Below are 19,622 nucleotides of genomic sequence, written 5' to 3' on the forward strand. Positions count from 1 at the left end.
TTTCTTCGGTGGTTCTCGTTAAGGGAGTACTGACTACACGGCACAATGCTGTCTCCTGCTGTTTTTATACGGAACTGTTCCATAATAATCTTCAGTATTATCAAGATTGTACTGAAATACTAAATTTCCATTATATTAGCAACTGTATATATCTTACGTCCCCTCAGTTCACCATTGTTTATTGTCATTTTCATAAACTATTCTTTTGGCACTGATAACTTTATTTGGGGGTGTGGTGGTTGCCGTTCACTGCTGTAAGTGGAAACCGCTCCACTCAGAAAGCTTACCCAGCAGGCCGAGTGGTAGTGACATGATGACAACCATACTTCCAACGTCAGTAGGCAACCGAAGTTTACACGGTGATGAGTATCGAAGCTGATGCTGACTGTTTGGTAGCAGCTAGTTAGCCAGCGATTCCTCTCGGGCTACAACACTGGAATCCTAGAGTAAAGTCCTAACAATATAGAACTGAGACGTTGTGTAGTTCCCTAGCTAGCTACACGACAGTGAAGATGCAGTTAGTTGTAGGTTTAGGACTTTTGTACACGTTAATTTCATGCAGTTATAGCTCTGGGTTCTATCTTCCGGGTTTGGCCCCGGTAAGCTTTTGCGAAGAGGGAAAGGATAGCGGCGACGACTGCCAGGTAACAGTTTGGTTCCTTGGAATCTAATGTGTTTTTCATTGATGATGGATAGCAACTTCAACGTGGTTTTGACATCTACCTAGTTATTATCTGTTGTAGCCTTCTGTCTAATACAGCAACTGTTAATGTGCTAGCTACTGTTAAGTGAATTATCAAGACAAGGGTAGCCAGGCAGCAGGTGTTCTATCCAGGTGACCAGTCTTCACCTACACGAAGACTAGCTAGCTGATCAATTACTGTCGTCGTTACGTTTTTTCTTGTTATAGTTACTGTTGTAAGTATTACTGTTGTAGTCATCATAATTTGGCTGCTGTCACGCTAGTCTAGTATTAATTTAAACCGGTTTAGGATTCATACTGCTAATTATGCTATAAAGACCTAGTGGTAACTGGGTAGCTTGTCCACTCACCGAAGTATTCATGCTAGTTGGTTAAAGTTATACTTTTAGCGAGAGTTATATATATTTATCAGGTAAAGAGTTGTTAACTACAGTGTCTTATAATGTTAGTAGCTTTAGTTATAGCCTAGTAGATGACGTTAGCTGCGTTGGATAAGGATACTTTTTAGAGATTCTGCACTAAGGCAAGATCAGTAGCTGGTTGTACATTACATCAATAATTGTATAGGCTATCGTTTTTTGATTACTTCATCCCAAATTCTTTTATTTTTTTATTTTTATGACACAGCATATTTGGCACTGACCTATGTGTTTTTCGCAGTTCCTGATTTATTGTCTTATATTTGTCGCAGTAGGCTAGTTCCTCTGTAAATGTAATTTAGTTATTTAACAGAAATATGACAAATTCCCATTCATGCAATATCACATACGTTATCTTACTTCTTGGATATTGTGCATTCATGGAGTTTCTGTCCAGTTTTTATTTTTACTACTCTTATAAATTGTATGGATGAATATTAGGCCTGCATTGTTCCTGCTGAGTGTGGTGCTGTTACGCAAATATTACAATTTAAGTACAAATGGTACAAGCAGCTGTGCAAATATGTACCATCCTTTTCGCGTAAGCTGTTGCCACAATGTCTTGACTCATTTTAAGTTTAGGCTACCCTGAATTCCTCTGTGCTTTTTCTCAGGCCCAGATTCAGCTGTTTGTGAATCGCCTTGACTCTGTGGAGTCCGTGTTGCCTTATGAATATGATGTGTAAGTACGGACATGCTTGCCTTTCTCATTATTTTCTAGTGCACTTTTTTGATGGTTGATTAATGAGCGATTAATTAGAGAGCATGGCAGCTGGTCTTAGATCCTGACTGCAAATATATAACCCATAGTGTTAAGCAAAGATTAACGCTGTCCTCTATTTGTATTCTGGTCTGTCTTTCTCTTAAGGTTTGATTTTTGCCAAGATGATCAGGAGAAGAGACCATCGGAAAACCTTGGCCAGGTGCTGTTTGGAGAGAGAATTGAGTCATCGCCGTATAAGGTAGGAGTTTATTTTCTGCTCATGTCTGAAACATACATTAAAACACAGTAATACTACATTTTGCCTTAATGTGCTTGGGCCACCGTAAGTGTAAATGTCGTTAGTTCCTTATTGATGTCTGAACTGTGTCTGTGGTTTGACTGGTTATTCCAGTTTCTTCCCTCCTGACCTAGTGTTTATTCTTTTGTTTCTCCATCATTTTTTTTTGCCAATGTGTCACAAATGACAAGCTAAACGTTCTGAGCAGAGATTTTGGATGAATGGCTGTTGTGTTCTTAGTCTTTATTGGGCAGGCTTTCAATGTGAACAGCGTTAAAATATCGACCTTCATAAAGACACTCACTAAGATTAGGAAATTTCGAGCTGAGGTTCAAAACAGCACTGCAGGAAAAAAAAAACATGAAACAATGTTGAAATGTTCTGTCATTTTTTCCCCATTAAAGTTTTCATTCATGAAACAGAAGACATGTCAGAAGGTCTGTACCAAGTCATATGATACTACAAGAAAGGAAGATCAGGCAAAACTGGAATTTCTAAAGAATGGAATCCAGCTAAACTACCAACATCACTGGTGAGTTAAGATAAATTGTGGATCAGTACATTGAAGTCTTTTCCATGGGAATTCCTGTTTTACAAACAGAATATCTATTATTGGCTTCAGTTTTTGAGGGGTCCCCCCAACATTGACAGATTGTGGCTTCTGTCCCCAGTTTGTTCATATGGACGAAATATTTATATTTTCTAATGCTGGGTGTGCTTATTTTCCAGGTTGTAGGAGCTGCTTCATGTCATTAAGTGGCAAGAGTGCTGGCCTTTTCAGTTGTTCAGATTTGAACAGTGCTACATGCTGTAGACTAATGGCTTTCGGAATGCACAGTGTTATGCAAAGTAGGGATCGCAAACCCTGGGGGGCCATGGTATGTGCAGGGTTTTTGTGGTTTCCTTTCTGTCAGCTGCCAGGGGGCTAGGTGTGTGTGCACGTTGTGCTGGAGCAGATTGAATAGGTTTTTGGCCCTCGGGTTTGCTGCTCGGTCGCCTTATCCACAGATGCACTTCCTCCTTTTTCATCGTTGCCTTTGTCAGGCATGGCGTGCCTGCGGGCCTTGCTGAACTGAGAACCCCTGATTTCGTTCTAGGATCGTTGACAACATGCCCGTCACGTGGTGCTATGACGTGGAGGTCGATCAGAAGTACTGCAACCCCGGCTTCCCCATTGGCTGCTTCGTGACTGCAGAAGGCCACCCGAAAGACACCTGCGTCATCAGTGTGAGTGGGTCCAGGGTTCCTCAGATCTGACCTCTTGTTCTGTTGGTTATTAGTGTTAACATTGTGCTGGATTGTGGTGTTCTGTTGGATATTAATGTTAACATTGTGCTGGATTGTGGTGTTCTGTTGGATATTAATGTTAACATTGTGCTGGATTATGGTGTTCTGTTGGATATTAATGTTAACATTGTGCTGGATTATGGTGTTCTGTTGGATATTAATGTTAACATTGTGCTGGATTATGGTGTTCTGTTGGTTATTAATGTTAACATTGTGCTGGATTATGGTGTTCTGTTGGTTATTAATGTTAACATTGTGCTGGATTGTGTGAGTTTACCAAGTGAGAAGTTTGACCTTTAGCTTCAGTGGAAGGTTGTATTGAAAACTGCCCCAGGGACGGTAGTTTCTGTAAATGGTCTTAAATTATAAACATGTAGGTCTTGTTATTTCTATAGTGGAGTGAGCTCTGAAGAAGCTTTAGGCCCAGGCTGGGAAAGAGAAACTAGTGGACTAGGTGGCGCTCTCAGTCTTAGCAAGGAGTGAACTGGCAGAATGGGTGAATTGGGTGGAGTAGATTAATTTACAGAATGGGTGAAATGGGTGGAGTAGGTGAATTTACAGAATGGGTGAATTGGGTAGAGTAGATGAATTTACAGAATGGGTGAAATGGGTGGAGTAGGTGAATTTACAGAATGGGTGAATTGGGTGGAGTAGATGAATTTACAGAATGGGTGAATTGGGTGGAGTAGATGAATTTACAGAATGGGTGAATTGGGTGGAGTAGATTAATATGCAGAGTGGGTGAATTGGGTGCAGTAGATGATTTTACAGAATGGGTGAATTGGGTAGATTAGATGAATTTACAGAATGGGTTTATGGGGTGGAGTAGATTAATATGCAGAGTGGGTGAATTGGGTGCAGTAGGTGAATTTGCAGAATGGGTGAATTGGGTGGAGTAGATGAATTTACAGAATGGGTGAATTGAATGGAGTAGATGAATTTGCAGAATGGGTGAATTGAGTGGAGTAGATGAATTTGCAGAATGAGTGAATTGGGTGGAGTAGATGAATTTGCAGAATGAGTGAATTGTGAGGGACGGGTATGTTGGCAGTATGGGTGAATTTGCGGAATTTGATTGGCTCTGACTGGGAGGGGGGGCTTGTTTGGTGTTTTGCAGGCCCATTTTAACAAGAAGAACACTTTCTACGTCTTCAATCATGTGGACATCGTTATAACCTATCACAGCGGGGAGGATGAGGGCTGGAGGGGGGCGCGGTTAGTGGCAGCTACGCTACTGCCCAAAAGGTATCACAGAGAGCCCGTGGGGGGGGGGCGGGGGGCTGGTCTTCTGAGTATTTGAAGAACCCTTCCCCTTTCAAGTGTACTTTTGTATTTGTTTTGCATATCTTTTAGACACAATGCATTAATATTGGATGTATGTGTGCATTTTTTGTGAATGTTTTGTGAACTAATCATAATGTATAAAATTTGGCTAATTTAAATATGGCCTATTTATGAGGCTGACGTCTTCAAAGTACGAGACCCTTGTGATTGTAGTTCTACATTTCACCAGAAGAGGGCAAAAATCAGTCAACACAACTATAAATACAGACAAGTTTACAAATGTTAATGCATGAAAATTTAGGTTAGGCTGGATATTAAGAGCATGTAGCATGTGCCTCATGTGTAGCACGTCTTGTCTGGGTTGGCAGCATCAAGCACATTAACAAAGACAGCCCAACATGTGATGGACCCCCCATGGAGGTCCCTGGAGATTTCAAAGGCAACCTGGATCTCACCTACACCTACTCCATCACCTTTGAGGTAAGTTTTAATGGTTGTTTTGGCTGTATTAAAAAGACAAAATAGTATATTATGCGCCTATGTGTTTCTGTGCGTTGTGTTCAGTGCAGATTTGCCTCGGCAGTAGCTGATGGTTACATTATACAGCAGTGATATGTTAATAAGCGTTCTCCCCTCTCACAGAAAAACAATAACATCAAATGGGCCTCCAGGTGGGACTACATTTTGATCTCCATGCCTCACACCAACATTCAGTGGTTCAGGTAAGACATGCTTTTGCTAGATGATGTAAAAAGGAAAAAAATGGATCATTCTCATTTTGGAAGGACACTGCATTATAACACATTGTATTACCTTGTACCTTGACCTTGACTTTGTTGCTTTCTATTTATTTATTTTGCTCATATTGAAACCTATTGGCAGTATTCAGCCAAGAAGTGGTTGGGCATGCTGATTGGTTAACACACATCGCTGCTTTTTCCTGGAATGTGTGAGACCTCTCAAAAGAGTCATGATGTGTTCACCACAGAAAGCCTCTTCTCTTCATTATTGTCTTACTGAGCCATAAAGCTCAGAGGACCATTTTTAGACCTTTTAGTCATTGCTCGGTTGCTAGCAGCATGGCTAAGTGTTTGGGTGCCAGGCTATTTGTTCTTCTGCGGATGCTAAAAGGCTGTTTGCTTTGTGGTTTTGTTAAGTATAATGAACTCCTTGGTCATCGTGCTCTTCCTGTCTGGCATGGTGGCCATGATCCTTCTGCGGACGCTTCACAAGGACATCGCCCGGTACAACCAGGTGGACCAGGTAACGCCCGCCCCCCCCCCCCCCCCCCCCCCCCGCCCCCATCAATCAGCTACCATCTGCAGCAGGCACGACACCTTTTCACTGCTTAAGAAAATGTATAATTAAAGCTGCTAGATGTGAAGCCATGGAACAGTATGTTTACACTGTTCCTTATGTTTCCTCATTTGAATTTAATGGCTGTTCAAGGGAAGAGATGAAACTGCTCCTTTCAAGGGTGGCAAATCCCTTTCGCTTCTTAGCTGCTCGTTACTCTGCCTTACTCCTCCCAGTGAATGGATCCAGAGCAGCCTCCTCGCAACAACGCGCCATTGCTCCAATAATAGCCACGGTCCCAAAATTGTGTGCAGATGGCTTTCTTGGCTCGCACCATTTATATTTTTAAAGATGTTATTGTGTAAGATTTTGGTGAAAATAGTCAGAAACCCGCTCAACCCCTGCTCCTTTGTGCTTGCGGTTCCCAGAGCTGCAGCATTAATGAATCGGAGAGAGAACGAGAGGGGGATCTGGCTAAATGCATGCATAGGAGACTGATGCCTGTTGGTTATGCAACCAAAAAATAATTTTAGAAGAGTTTGTTTTATTGTTCAGTTTTAAAATGCAGAGCCGCTTCAATGTGATTTTTTTAATGTAATGTCAATGTAATATGTTGTGGAAGAATGTTTTTGTGCTCTCGTTCTTGGATCTTTCTAGTATTGCCGAGGATTGTAAACTTGTGTTGTAATATTCACAGGCAGACTTGGTAAAGATACCGCCACAGCCCAAGAATGCCTTTATTTCCTATGTAAGCTGGTAAAATGAGCGCAGACATCTTGTGAGTGGTGCTTAAAGGGTAACTTCTCCTTAGCTTTACCATAGTTAATGGTTCTTAATTGAAAAGCACTTTATTTGTAACTAGGAACACAAGCATACTGTATATCTAGGCATTGAAATCCCTCTGTGGCTTCATAATTTACTTTCAGTCATAAAAATCCTGGAACACTTTGCTACATCTCCCCTTCTCACCGTTTTGCTAATTGCATCTTTAAATCATGTTGTTTTGCTCTGTCCTTAAAAACATTCTCGATCTTCTAAACAGATACATTCCAACACCAAATGCTTAACTAACTGGATGTAGTCTTGTCATTATACGCCTAGATGACTTTTAAATTTTAATATGTAATGTAAAGTATACCCCTATTGAAATCTTTTAAGAATTTTTATTTTAGCAGCCTGCTAACCTTGCTTGAATATACAGACAGGGTACTACAAGCTTCATAATGCGTTTCTGTTGACTTTGATAGGAAGAAAATGAAATGGAGAATGTTTGGATTAAACTGAAATTTTATAATTACGTTAGTATTTCAGTCAGAAATAAATGGCTGTAATGTTCCAAGAGGTCAACCTGGATGTGTTTGTAAGACCCCTATGGAGATTAGTGGAACAAAAGTCAGTTGTAGAAGGGGAATGTTGCATGAAAACTTTGGGGGGAAGAAAAAAAAAAACTAGAAGGAAATTGAGTCTGTGCTGAAAAAAACAATTCCTTGCTTTTCAATATGTCTACCTAATTTCTGATCTTATAAAGCAAGGAACAACGTGATGAAATGTAATTACATGGTGAAGTTACCCTTTAACCTTGGCAATTTGGTGGGTGATGGTGGGAGATCTTCTGACTCATCTGTGCCACCCTCTGACTGACCATATTGATGAAATTGATACGGTGAAATCTGGTGTAAAGTTGTGCCACTACATCTGTTGTTGGAATGAGAAATACTTCACTAACTTACTGATTGTTTTTTTTAAATTATGTTTTTGGCTACTCACTCTCTTTGTAACTTTGAATTATGCCAAGAATATGGACTTACACACCACACCAGATTTTACAGTGAACGGCTGTGTATTCCCACGCGTGTGAAAATCTTGTTGGTGATTTGGTGCCACATTACTGGGTGTTCTCTAGTTGGTGATTGTCTAAAGTGGTGTTCTGTTGATGTTACTCGTCATGTGATCGTGTCCCTGGCAGCTGATTGGCTATGTGGTGTCTTTCCTGCAGGAAGAAGCACAGGAGGAGTCTGGGTGGAAGCAGGTTCACGGGGATGTCTTCAGGCCTCCCAGGATGGGCATGTTGTTGTCTGTCTTCCTTGGGCAGGGAGTTCAGATCTCCATCATGACTTTCATTACTCTGTGTGAGTACTTTGCAATGGCCACCCCACTCCCCAGTTTCACATGCACACACACACACACACACACACACACAATGTTCTTTTACTCATAGGAATGGCTTTCTTTCACTGTTAGAAGTTAATTTTTTTGCCCAATTCCACTGTAAAGCCGTTAAAAGTACTGTACAAATAAAGTTGAATTGAAGTAATTTCACAAGCTTTTTAAAGTAAAAGTACAAAACAGACAACTGAAAGTTTGCTGTTTATTTTGTGTCTCAAATCTTCTTTTAATAAAAAAAAAAGGAAAACCTCATCTTTACTAGACACCAGTCCAAACTTCACTGTGTCATTCCACTTGACTAATTATCGCTGCAAATATGATGTTTATGATGGTTATGATGTTGATGATGATGATGATGATGATATTCTCACCTTCCAGTTCTGGCCTGCCTGGGTTTCTTGTCTCCAGCCAATCGCGGGGCTCTGATGACATGTGCAGTCGTCTTGTGGGTACTGCTGGGCACCCCAGCGGGCTATGTGTCTGCCCACGTGTACAAGAGTGAGTGTGCTTCACACCCAAGCTGAGATTAACAGATTTTACAGATGCAGCCCATTTCAGGAGTCCTAGTGGCTTTTGACTGGACTCCTGAAATTTTCACAAAGAGTTATCTGGAGAATGCATGACAATTCAAAGAGTTCTTGGTGAGCGTGTATGGATGCCATGTACGATTGGGTTGTGCAGACCTAGATCAAATGCCTTTTTGAAATACTAACTCTGGAGGTGCCAGTAAGATTTGACAACAGTCTTGCAGCTCCCTGAGAATAGGAGACAAATTATATTGTTCTATTCTATTGGTAAAACACTGCTGACAAATACAAAATATAAAATCATATGAAAGAAGAATTTCTTTCCAGAAAATCGGTCAAAGTAAATCATTGTAGTTTCTGAATTTGCACCGAAAAGGCTGTTCACTCAGCTTCTCTCTCAAATGCTTTATTTGGTTTCATTACAGAACACACCTAGATGTTATGTATTTAATGTTTACGTCATTATCTGTCTAATGTTGACGCAGATTTGAGAAGCATCTACTGTATCTAATGTTGCAGCAGCACTTGAGACCTACCTCTTCAGGCTGCACCTTGTGTCCCCCTCCTATCCTGACCCCACTGCCTAGCACTCTAACCTTTTGTACCAAAATATTTAAAAGAAATACATACAGATTACATACATAGCAAGCCCTAAGAAGAGAAACATAAAACCATAAAAATTCCATAACCTAAATTGGTAGAAAAGGTACTGGAATGCTACGGGGTGGGCTGAGAATAGGAGGGACCCCAAGGTGCAGTCTGAAGAAGTAGGTCTCAAGTGCTGCTTCAACATTAGTTAGATGCATTTCAAGTCTGCTTCAACATTAGATATATGGTTCTCTAGTCTGCTTCAACATTAGATAGGATGCTTCTCAAGTCTGCTTCAACATTAGTGCTTATTCAGAGTGTCTTATAGTAGAGGAGAAGCAGAAGTGCATTCACAATGCTAGCAGACCTGGCTGATAACGTTCTTAGAGCAGTGAGTGTCACTAGCTTGGTCTTCCAGCACTGTGAATATGCTTCTGTTTCTCCTCTATTGTAATTTGCTCTGGATAAGCACATCCGCTAAATGATGCAATGCTATGTACACTACATGGCCAAGAGTATGTGGATACCTGACATCCAACATCTCATCCAAAATTATGGACATTAATATGGAGATGGTCTACCCTTTGCTGCTATAACAACTTCTACTCTTCTGGGAAGGCTTTATACTAGATGTTGGAGGAATTGCTGCAGGAATTTGCTTCCATTCAGCCAGAAGAGCATTAGTGAGGTCGGGCACTGATTGGGCGATTAGGTCTGGCTCACTGTTGGCTTTCCAACGGATCCCAAATGTGTTGGATTGGGCTGAGGTCAGGGCTCTGTGCAGGCCAGTCAAGTTCTTCCACACCGATCTCAACGTAATCATTTCTATATGGACTTCGCTGTGTGCTTGGTGCCATTGTCATGCTGAAACAGGAAAGGGCCTTCCCCAAACTGTTGCCACAAAGTTGGAAACGCAGTATAGTCTAGAATGCCATAGCATTAAGAGTTGCCTTCACTGGAACTAAGGGGTCTAGCCCAAACCGTGAAAAACAGCCCCAGACCAAGGGGTGTCCAGATACACTGTATGACCGAAGGTATGTCAGATCTTTTCACCTAAAACCCTCTTCCTCCGTGTGCCCCCAGCTTTTGGTGGAGAGAAGTGGAAAACCAACGTCCTGCTGACCGCGCTGCTGTGTCCGGGGTACGTCGTCCCCCGTTTCTGTTCTCTCTGGGGGGGGGGGAGGGGAGGGGGAGGCGGTCGTTAGCGGCTGATAGCTGAACGTGCGGTGTTGTGGTCACCTCTCTCCCCAGGGTGATATTCGCCGATTTCTTCCTCATGAACCTGATCCTGTGGGTGGAGGGGTCGTCGGCGGCCATCCCCTTCGGAACGCTGGTGGCCATCCTGGCGCTGTGGTTCGGCATCTCCGTGCCGCTGACCTTCACCGGGGCCTACTTTGGCTTCAAGAAACAGGTGACTGACTTTTTATCATTGACCTTCCCATGCAAATGACATCATAGACAGTTCATATATCACAGATAACAGAAAGGCATTGGATTACAAATAAACTGCTTATGAGTACACGAGAGTCCTCACGTAGATCCTGACCTTGGCTGTGTGTCGTGTGTAAATTCCCTCTCTATGGTCAAGGCTGATTTTAGCCCTACATTCTGTGTGACACACTTTGACCTTCTGCTAGATCTGACAGTACTTTCTGACCCAGTACAACTGAGAAGAAGGGTACACTTTGCAATAATTATTTAACATAACATAACATAACATAGTGATGAGAACAGGCCATTCAGCCCAACAATTTTCCTGACTATATATTAGTGCTCTGATTACCTACAGACTAGACAGCATCTAACACCATATCAAGCCTAGTCTTGAAAATCACCAGAGTTTCTGCCTTTAGTACGAGAGCATAACTAAGTAGTTGTGTTATTTTTGGTCCATAGTTGCCCGATGCATCACTGCAATTTTGTTTGCTCAACTCAAATGATTATTGTATGGTGGTGTGTCTTTTCTCTTTGGTTTAGATGTAATGTTGAGAGCTTATAATTAGCCTCGTTGGGCTGCACCTTCAATAAAATTATGTGCAACAAGTTAGACGTCATGATTCGTACCATACTTCAGATGTTCATAAATAACCATGTGACTTAGGCAGATTTAGCCTCTGTGTTCTCCCTGGTTAGGAATGACAGCCCTGCCTGGTCATGTGGCACAGGTGTTGCAGAGCTCACGTCAGTGAGCATGTGAATGCCTGCTTCGGAAGGTGACATCAGGCGCTAATTGTAGCTTGCGTTGTACAGTTGCCTGCAGTTTGAAACCCACAGATCTATCCCAGTGGGTTTTTCTTTTTTTTTGGTTTTTGCACATCTTTTATCTGTGCGTGTTGCGATTTAGAATTTCGGCCCTTGCCTGCCACTCTGGTCAACAAGATACATGATTAGCCCACAGAGCTACTGTAGGTACCAAGGCCCCAGTCCCATGAAAGGGACTGCATTCTTATTGCCTCTCCAGAGGTGATGTCAGATTCTGTGGCGGGCGTCAACGCACTGACCCGTCCCTGAACTCTGTTGTGTGTGTGTGTGTTTTACCTCCAGGCCATCGAGCACCCGGTGCGGACCAATCAGATCCCTCGCCAGATCCCCGAGCAGTCCTTCTTTACCAAACCCATCCCTGGGATCGTAATGGGTGGCATCCTGCCCTTCGGCTGCATCTTCATCCAACTCTTCTTCATCCTCAACAGCATATGGTGGGTGTGGCCTGTCCCATTGGTTATGATTATAGCAATTATACATTTGAGCCCTTAGATCAGGGCTCTCCAGTCATATCAGAAAAGGGCCACTGAAGGTCCAGGTTTTTGTCTTAGCCCAGCACTATGACACCTGATTCAACTAATGAACTAATAACCATGGTTCTCATTCTGGTCCTTTAGAAGTAGAATCAAGTGTCTTAGTGCTGGGCTAAAACAAAAAACCTGTACCCACACCAGCCCTTTTTCGGATAAGATTGGATACCCCTGCCTTAGCTGCAGTCTGCAAAAGGGCCCTCCTACAGTTGGTAGCATGTGCCAATTTAATCACCGTGCTCAAAAGGTGAGGGACTCCTGGTGGTAATGAGAAATTGCCTAATTTAAACAGACTGAGATCCTTATTTGCTATGTATGCTCCATGATTGTGGAACTATTTTCTAAATGTAATTTTTGGCCTACATTTGGAAAACATCACAGTAGTGGGTTCTTTTGAAAACGAACCAAGACTTTTACATTGTGCCTTTACATAACAGCATGTAACAGCTTTAACTTCTTACTTTTGAACTCTGCCTCTTGTTTTTAAGAATAGACACACCAGGACAACTGCATTTCACAATTAATCATTAAGCAGACTCTCCTCCAGAGCGTAGGCAGCCTGCATTCTTTACGTCCAATAATGCTGAATATTTAACTGAAGCAGTTTTGGTTAAGTACCTTTGCTCAGCCTTGCTCACAGTTGCTCCACCTGGAGTTTTAACCTACAAGTGCAGTTCCCTAACGACCGTACCTTATGAATATCCTGGTATGAGCTACCATCTCTGCTGTCTTATGAGATTCACAGCATCATAAGCAGAGGAATGCAGTGCTTCAAACATCATTTTTAACTGTCACTCCCCCCCCCCCCCCCCCCCCCGCCCCCAGGTCCCATCAGATGTACTACATGTTCGGCTTCCTGTTCCTGGTCTTCATCATCCTCCTCATCACCTGCTCCGAGGCCACCATCCTGCTGTGCTACTTTCACCTGTGTGCTGAGGTGAGGGAACACCTGTGCTCTTGCGAAACGCAGCAGTACGTCACTGTCCCCTCAGTGGGCCACACTGATGGTTTAATACAAAGGATAAAGCAAAGGAGTCATCCGTTAAGCATAAGAAGCCATTGAGCCTTGCATTGAGCATGGTCGCTTATCCTGTGAATATTTCCTGTCAGTGCACATGACGCTTCTTAGCGCAGTGGTGGAAGCGGTTTGGCAGTTTGTGATGAAGTGCTGAACTCCACCCTCTAACCCCTCTCTCTGCCGGGGCCCCTCAGGACTACCACTGGTGGTGGAGGTCGTTCTTGACCAGCGGCTTCACGGCGGTGTATCTGTTCGTCTACGCCGTGCACTACTTCTTCTCCAAGCTGCAGATCATCGGTGCCGCCAGCACCATCCTCTACTTCGGCTACACCCTGATCATGGTGCTCATATTCTTCCTCTTCACCGGTGAGTGGCAGCTCCGCCCGAGCGCCTGCCCTAGGTCTCAGGCTGGGCTTGTGCGGTATAACGATTTAATCGTCCTTAGATGATCCGACACTACCATAGCTGGTGTCGCTCCCCAGAAGAACTGCTCTCTCTGTGATCTGTGTTCTGTCTCTGAATCAGCAGTGACAGCGGCTCTTCTAGTTGCGCATACCGTTCATGGAAAAGGCGGGTGAAAGTGAGAAACGATGGTAAATCGAGGTCATTGAGTAACTATGCTTAGCCTACGCTCTGTGTACCGGGCGCTGAAGCACCAAAGAAAGGCTCCAAGGTCTGAATCTTCGGTTCCAATTACGTGTACGAAGCCTTGCTTTTATTAGCAATACTGTTGTACTGTTGTAAGAATCTTGCTATCACTACTACTTCTGTCTGTTTTTGCTATATTGTATTGCAACCAGCAAGGATGTAACTGTAAACGAGGAAGTGGAGAGAATCTAACTTAAACAATGTGTCATCTCATTTGCTTTTATGTGAACGGGTCGGTTTCAGAACAAATAAAACATTGTTTTGTAACCCGTGACGGCCCCCATTGAACCTCTGCTTGTGCCCGCGGGATTTACATTACAGGCATTTGGCAGACGCTCTTATCCAGAGCGACGTACAACAAAGTGTTTGAGCAGCCCGCTGATGGCTGTGTTGGAGTGTTATGCTGCTCCACGTACAGTGCATCAGACAAGGGGATGTTGGGTCATTGTGGAGGAAGATTCCAGAATGTCATCCGTTTTTACCTGAGCGCTGCATCGCTCGCTAGACGTGTGTCCGGCAAGCCTTTCAGTTTGCTCCCAGTGAGAAAACCGCTTCTGGTTGTGTTCAGCAACCCGATGCTGAGATGAACTGGCCTGATGTTGGACATGCTGGGAAAATTCCAGTCCGCAATCCAATCAGGACGGGGGTTTAAGCGCATTAATTTAAATGCGATTCATGAATTGAAAAATACCCATAAGGCTCCGTGTGGATTTTTGAATTAATCAGTTGAATTAGAATTCATTTTCTGAATTGAGTGGATGGAGATGAGATTGAGCCCCCCCTCTCTCTGGGTAATTATACAGGTGTGTGCGGCGTTGGGCAGGTGGCTCTAACGAGCCTGAGGGAGACGGCTTTCCTCCCGTCCCGTTTGACAGGCTGCGCGGGTCTGGCGCTCGCCTCTCCGTCGCGCTCCGGTGAAAGGGCCAAATTATCTCCCTGTCTGCAGGAGTGGAGGCGGGAAAGGAGGGTCGGGGGGGGGGTACAGGCCCCTCCCAGGCTAAACGGCCTGGTTAGCGGCGCTCTGCAGCGCTGCGACCGGCGTCTGACGCGGCCGCCGCGGCTCCTCCCTTACCGAGTTGCGCATCTCGCGGCTTCGGGTCACGCCACGCGCAGCTGCTGCCTCAGCGGGTGTTCCCGGATTCTGTGTTTGCACAGGCATGATAGTTACCGGGAGTCCCCTGGCTCTATATACACGCACATGCACACACACACACGCGCACGCCCACACCGCCATGACGCTACGCAGCGATGGCGCACTGTCTGCCCTCTTCCCCTGTGCAGCAGGTTAAGAGCTGCGGTTCCTCTGTGTGCCTCCTGTCGTCTCGGGGAAAACCCACTTTAAATGTAAAATCAGTTTGTTTATGTGCAGGTTTGTGTTTGGGTCTTGTTATATTTCTCCCAGAGGGGGTTTTTAATTTAATTTCTACAGGTGGGGATATGGGCTCATATGTTATATACAGTATGGTCACCTGTACACACTCACACGCACACACGCACGCACACACACACACACACACGACTGTTTGAGCTTGGCAGACTGCAGAGGTAATTGCAGTGAGTTTTGGCGAGGCGCACAAACACTCTAAATCGATTCAGTTCCGTTCCATGGTTTTTTGGCTCTCGTGAAGTAACAGCTTTGAGTGGCCAGGCTGAGCCTGAACTGGGACACATGCATTTAAAATGTATTTCTGTGTGCTTTAAATAGCGAGCTTGTAGCAAATCTGATGCAATTGATTGCACTGCTGATACAGGATCATTACAGGACTGAAAAGAGCAGGCGCCGCTGGTCATCGAGGCGGTGATTGTGTGTGAAAGGTCACCTTTGCACAAGGCTGTCATAAGGCATACCTGCTAGTCGCTTTTTGCCGTAATTCACCGTTTTGAATCCAAAATAGGTCATTTGTGTGATTCGTGTAGATCCGATGAGTTGTTGAAATTTGGGGGGGGGGGGGGGGGGGGGGGGTGTTCACTTGCTGGGTGACACTGTCATAAAATTTTCCCCGACCGTGAAGACTGCCTTATTTGCTTACATTTTGGACAGATGTGGCTCGTGGGTAAATCTATGGCTGTTTCCGTCGCAGCACTTTCGACACAAGCAATATTGGAAGCGCTATCCTAAAATTTCTTCTTACCGTGAAGAGTGCCTGACCCGCAACCGTAGTAATGTGTTAACACAAAATTTTATGACAACGCTAGCTAACCTTTCGCAAGTCACGTTAAACAAGTAGAAATTAACACCATCAGCGGTGATTAACACATCTACCAAGTATTTTAATAATGGATTTGCAGGCGTGGATTTAGAATTATTTGTATTTTCTTGTAGACCATTAAGAGCAACCCCCCCTAGGGGGTTTGCATCTTTGTCACCTTTTGAACCCCTGATGAGTTTGCAGGGCTGATAAGGGCTTGGTCTTAATGGTTAGCTTTTTTCTGCTATAGGTAAGGAAATAAATAAGCCCACTTTATTTGTTGCCATGGATAATAGATCCACCAGGAGCCCTGACTACGGCTGTTATGGCAACTTCCCAGCACTGGCTCTTGAAATATAAAGATGCGTACCAAAAGGGAGATGTGAGCTTGTTTTATCCACACAATACGATCAAAAGCCCCAGTGCATATGTAATCAGCCAGTCCCCATTTACTCTCTTATTGAAGCCACACGTCTGTACCTTTCTAAATTCTTACAATGCGGAAACCGTGGAAACATGGCGTGGAAAAAAAACCCCGCTTTTCTTGTCAGTCTCTTTTATCAGACACTTTTTTTTTTTTTCAAGCAAGCTGAAATGTCACATTAATAAAAAATCTTGACATTTTGATGGTGTGGGTAGTTTAGCTGACAAGAAGCAGATGGATAATGATGGACTTATTATCAATAAATATAGCTCCGGTTTGGAATGTTTCCTCAACAATGTCTAGAATTCTGGGTGGGTTATTTCACTGTGGAATGTTCTTGTTTTGGAGTTTTCATACAGATATTATGAAGAGATGTACAGATATTATTGCATCAATGCAAGTAGACATTTGCATACTTGCAGACTTACGGTACCAGAGGTGTCACTAGGGGGGTCCGGGGGGGTGCGGACCGCACCGGGTGACACCATCAGAGGGGGGTGACACCGAAATGACTGGCAATACATTTTTTGTGCAGTGTTGTGCGATACGACGGGTTGAAACAGCTCATTTCCCCGATGCTGTTTACTGCCAGCTGATTTAATTAGCGGTATTAATGTGACAAGAAGCGCTTTGTCGTTTGACCCCGGTCGGCAACATCCAACAGCACCCCCCCCCCTCCCCCCACCCCCCCGGTCGACAACGGTTGACCGCACCGGGTGTCACCAACCCTAGTGACGCCACTGTACAGTACATTAAAAATGCATGTTCATTTGACATTTGAGTTAATCACGCGTCATAGGGAGTAACTATCTGGGATCAGGGGCAGTGGAATTTTCTGGAAGGCTGGTAATGGTTAGAAATTGACAATGATGGGAAATGGAGTTTAACCCACAAGGGACTGCTAAGATGTTGGTTTCTAAACTGTGGGTTGCGGAAGGGGTTGAGGTGAGTCCCTAGATGACTGAAAAGCTAAGTTGTTGGTAATGGACCTAATGTGCTTTCCTTTGACTGGTCAAATGAAAAAATCTTGTGTCAAGCACTAACGTCCATACGTAGCTGTTTTGAAATATAACGTTTAAAATTGTGATTCAATATTTAAACATTTATCAGGATGCAGGTCACAGAAAATATATCCGTTCATTGAGTGGAGCGTAAACACCGTGAAACCACAACGCTACGGTCCATCTTACTGTCATTTGCAGGTGTCAGTGCATATTCCTCCACTGCCCTGACCCGCGTTTTCTTTATTGTTTCTGTTCATCCTCTTCCATCCTCCCTTCACTGGAAATGAAGCCGTGTGGTCCGTTGTGCCTCAGCCAACCTCTTTTTTTGAGAGTGCCCCTTCTGTGTCCCCGCTGCCTGCCCGTCTCATGGGCTTCTGGGAAGAGCTAAACCCTTTTCTCTCGGGTGTCTTGTAAAAATCCACTTTATAAATGCGTTTGGGGGGGGGGCGTTGGGGGGGGCGGGGGGGAGCTGCGTTGGGGGGGGCGGGGGGGGCGGGGGGGAGCTGCTGTGATGTTCCAGGGAAATGCAGACACGGAAATAGCGCCTAGCCGGTAATTTCATCTGGGAATAGATTGGTTTTGCCGCGGTATCCGTCACGGGATGACGAGCCTCGGCGAGAGGAATTTTCCAGGAAGTGAGCGGGATGAACGGGCCCGTCTTGAGACGTCACTTAGGGCCTTATTATGGGATTTGTCTCCCCGCGCTTCCGTCCTTTGAGCCTGCGATATTTATATTTATCCATTCACCGGGCCCTGCGCCTCCTTACCGAGGCTAGGTTTGCATGCTCTACACGCGGAGGTTTAAGCATCCCCTGCCTGCCTCTGGCCCTACGGTTACGCACCCCCGTACGACCATGTCTCACCATCCCGCCATCCGGTCGCTACCACGGATCAGCGGGGCGGGACGGCGGAAAGATCCGGAAGGTTTTTTTTTTGGCGGCCTCGGCGCGCCGTGTCTCACCCCATCCTTACGCTCTGTCCTGTGTTTCAGGTACCATCGGGTTTTTCGCCTGCTTCTGGTTCGTGAGTAAAATCTACAGCGTGGTGAAGGTGGACTGAGGGCCGATGGGGGCGCCCCTGTGCTCTCTCTCTCTCTCTCTCTCTGCTCGGAGCGCCGCGAGAAGCCGTCGCTCTGCTCCTGTAAGATGTGCACAGAGGCAGGGGGGCCCCTTCTATCTCCCCTGCTCGTTCGGAGGAAAGTTGGAAGTATATAAATGTATTTTTTTATATTTTACTCTTAGGTTGCTGTTCTAATTGTTGTTGCCGCTGTTAATGTCGGATATCGATATGACCTGCACTGAAAGTGAAGGAGATGGGGACCTTGTGTGATGACTCCAAAGATATCTGTCAGTGCATTTTTTATTACTAAGAAGTACATTGAGTACTTCTTTTGCCAGTTTTTTGCTACACCTTGCTCTTGGCATATCCCTGTACAGCTAAGTATGACTTATTCTCAGAAACAGCTAGCAAATAGGCATTGTTGTAACCATGTAATACATGGGTAAAATGATTTTGACGATAATCTATACTTAGCTGTATTGTATATTAATTTTGACCTTTAACATTGATTTGAAAGAACAAATGTGAATGAAATGGCATTTAAAAAACATTTTTGTATTCTGTTCATTTTCCAGTTTGTTTGATTTTGATAAGGTCTGATCGCTGTTTTCTTTCTGTTTAAAAAGATACAGTAAGTAAGTCATACTTACTTGAAGGACAGTCATGTATTTACAGTTTTTAAATGGGAAATTAAAAAGGCCCCAAATCATGCAATGCTTTTAAACCCAGCAGTCTTTTCCGATTCTTTTCCCACAGATTTCTCTGCTGCACTTCTAAGAAATACTGAACCTGATTGGGGTTTCTTGAATAATCGTGATAAGGTTTTTATTTTTGTTTAATATTGTGGGTGTTTTTCTTTTGTTCTTATTTGTTTGGGGAGTGGGGTGCCCGAGGGAAAAGGATGCTGTACATAATGCTCTGTACGGTTTATTTTTTTAGAGATTGAACTATGTCATTGCCTTTTGTTTCAAATCTGTGGGAACTTCCAGAATTTATACTTTGCTTTAATATCTACATAAAATATAAATAAAACGGCACACTCGCGAGTTATGAACCTCGTCCTTTTCATTCCACCATTCATCTACAAGTCAGAGAGAATCCCTGGATAAATACCATTGAGTTTCCTTCACTGGTAACTTCATTAGACCCCAACTTAATATTTCCTGTTAACCATATTCTGTGCTTGCGTAGTATCAGGGGAGAAATGATGAGTGCTC

General features: G+C 44.0%; 1 protein-coding gene across 2 annotated transcripts; it reads left to right on the forward strand.

Moving 5' to 3' along the window:
* Positions 1-277: 277 nt before the first annotated feature.
* On the forward strand, positions 278-19,455 carry LOC118223355 (transmembrane 9 superfamily member 2-like). 2 transcript variants are annotated; one of them, XM_035409769.1, is made up of 18 exons: positions 278-644; positions 1,737-1,804; positions 1,991-2,084; positions 2,528-2,655; positions 3,221-3,350; positions 4,528-4,655; positions 5,063-5,174; positions 5,337-5,416; positions 5,852-5,957; positions 6,688-6,738; positions 7,987-8,119; positions 8,535-8,654; positions 10,355-10,412; positions 10,523-10,682; positions 11,816-11,967; positions 12,889-13,000; positions 13,276-13,447; positions 18,338-19,455. In XM_035409769.1, exons 1-18 carry the CDS (start codon positions 513-515, stop codon positions 18,403-18,405), a joined length of 2,004 nt encoding a protein of 667 aa, XP_035265660.1. In that variant the 5' UTR covers positions 278-512; the 3' UTR covers positions 18,406-19,455. The 2 variants fall into 2 exon arrangements, with proteins under 2 accessions (XP_035265660.1, XP_035265662.1); XM_035409771.1 differs by lacking the exon at positions 6,688-6,738 and having other exon boundaries at positions 280-644.
* Positions 19,456-19,622: the final 167 nt, after the last annotated feature.

Source organism: Anguilla anguilla, chromosome 3, assembly GCF_013347855.1.
Source record: "Anguilla anguilla isolate fAngAng1 chromosome 3, fAngAng1.pri, whole genome shotgun sequence".
NCBI classification, from domain to species: Eukaryota; Metazoa; Chordata; class Actinopteri; order Anguilliformes; family Anguillidae; genus Anguilla; species Anguilla anguilla.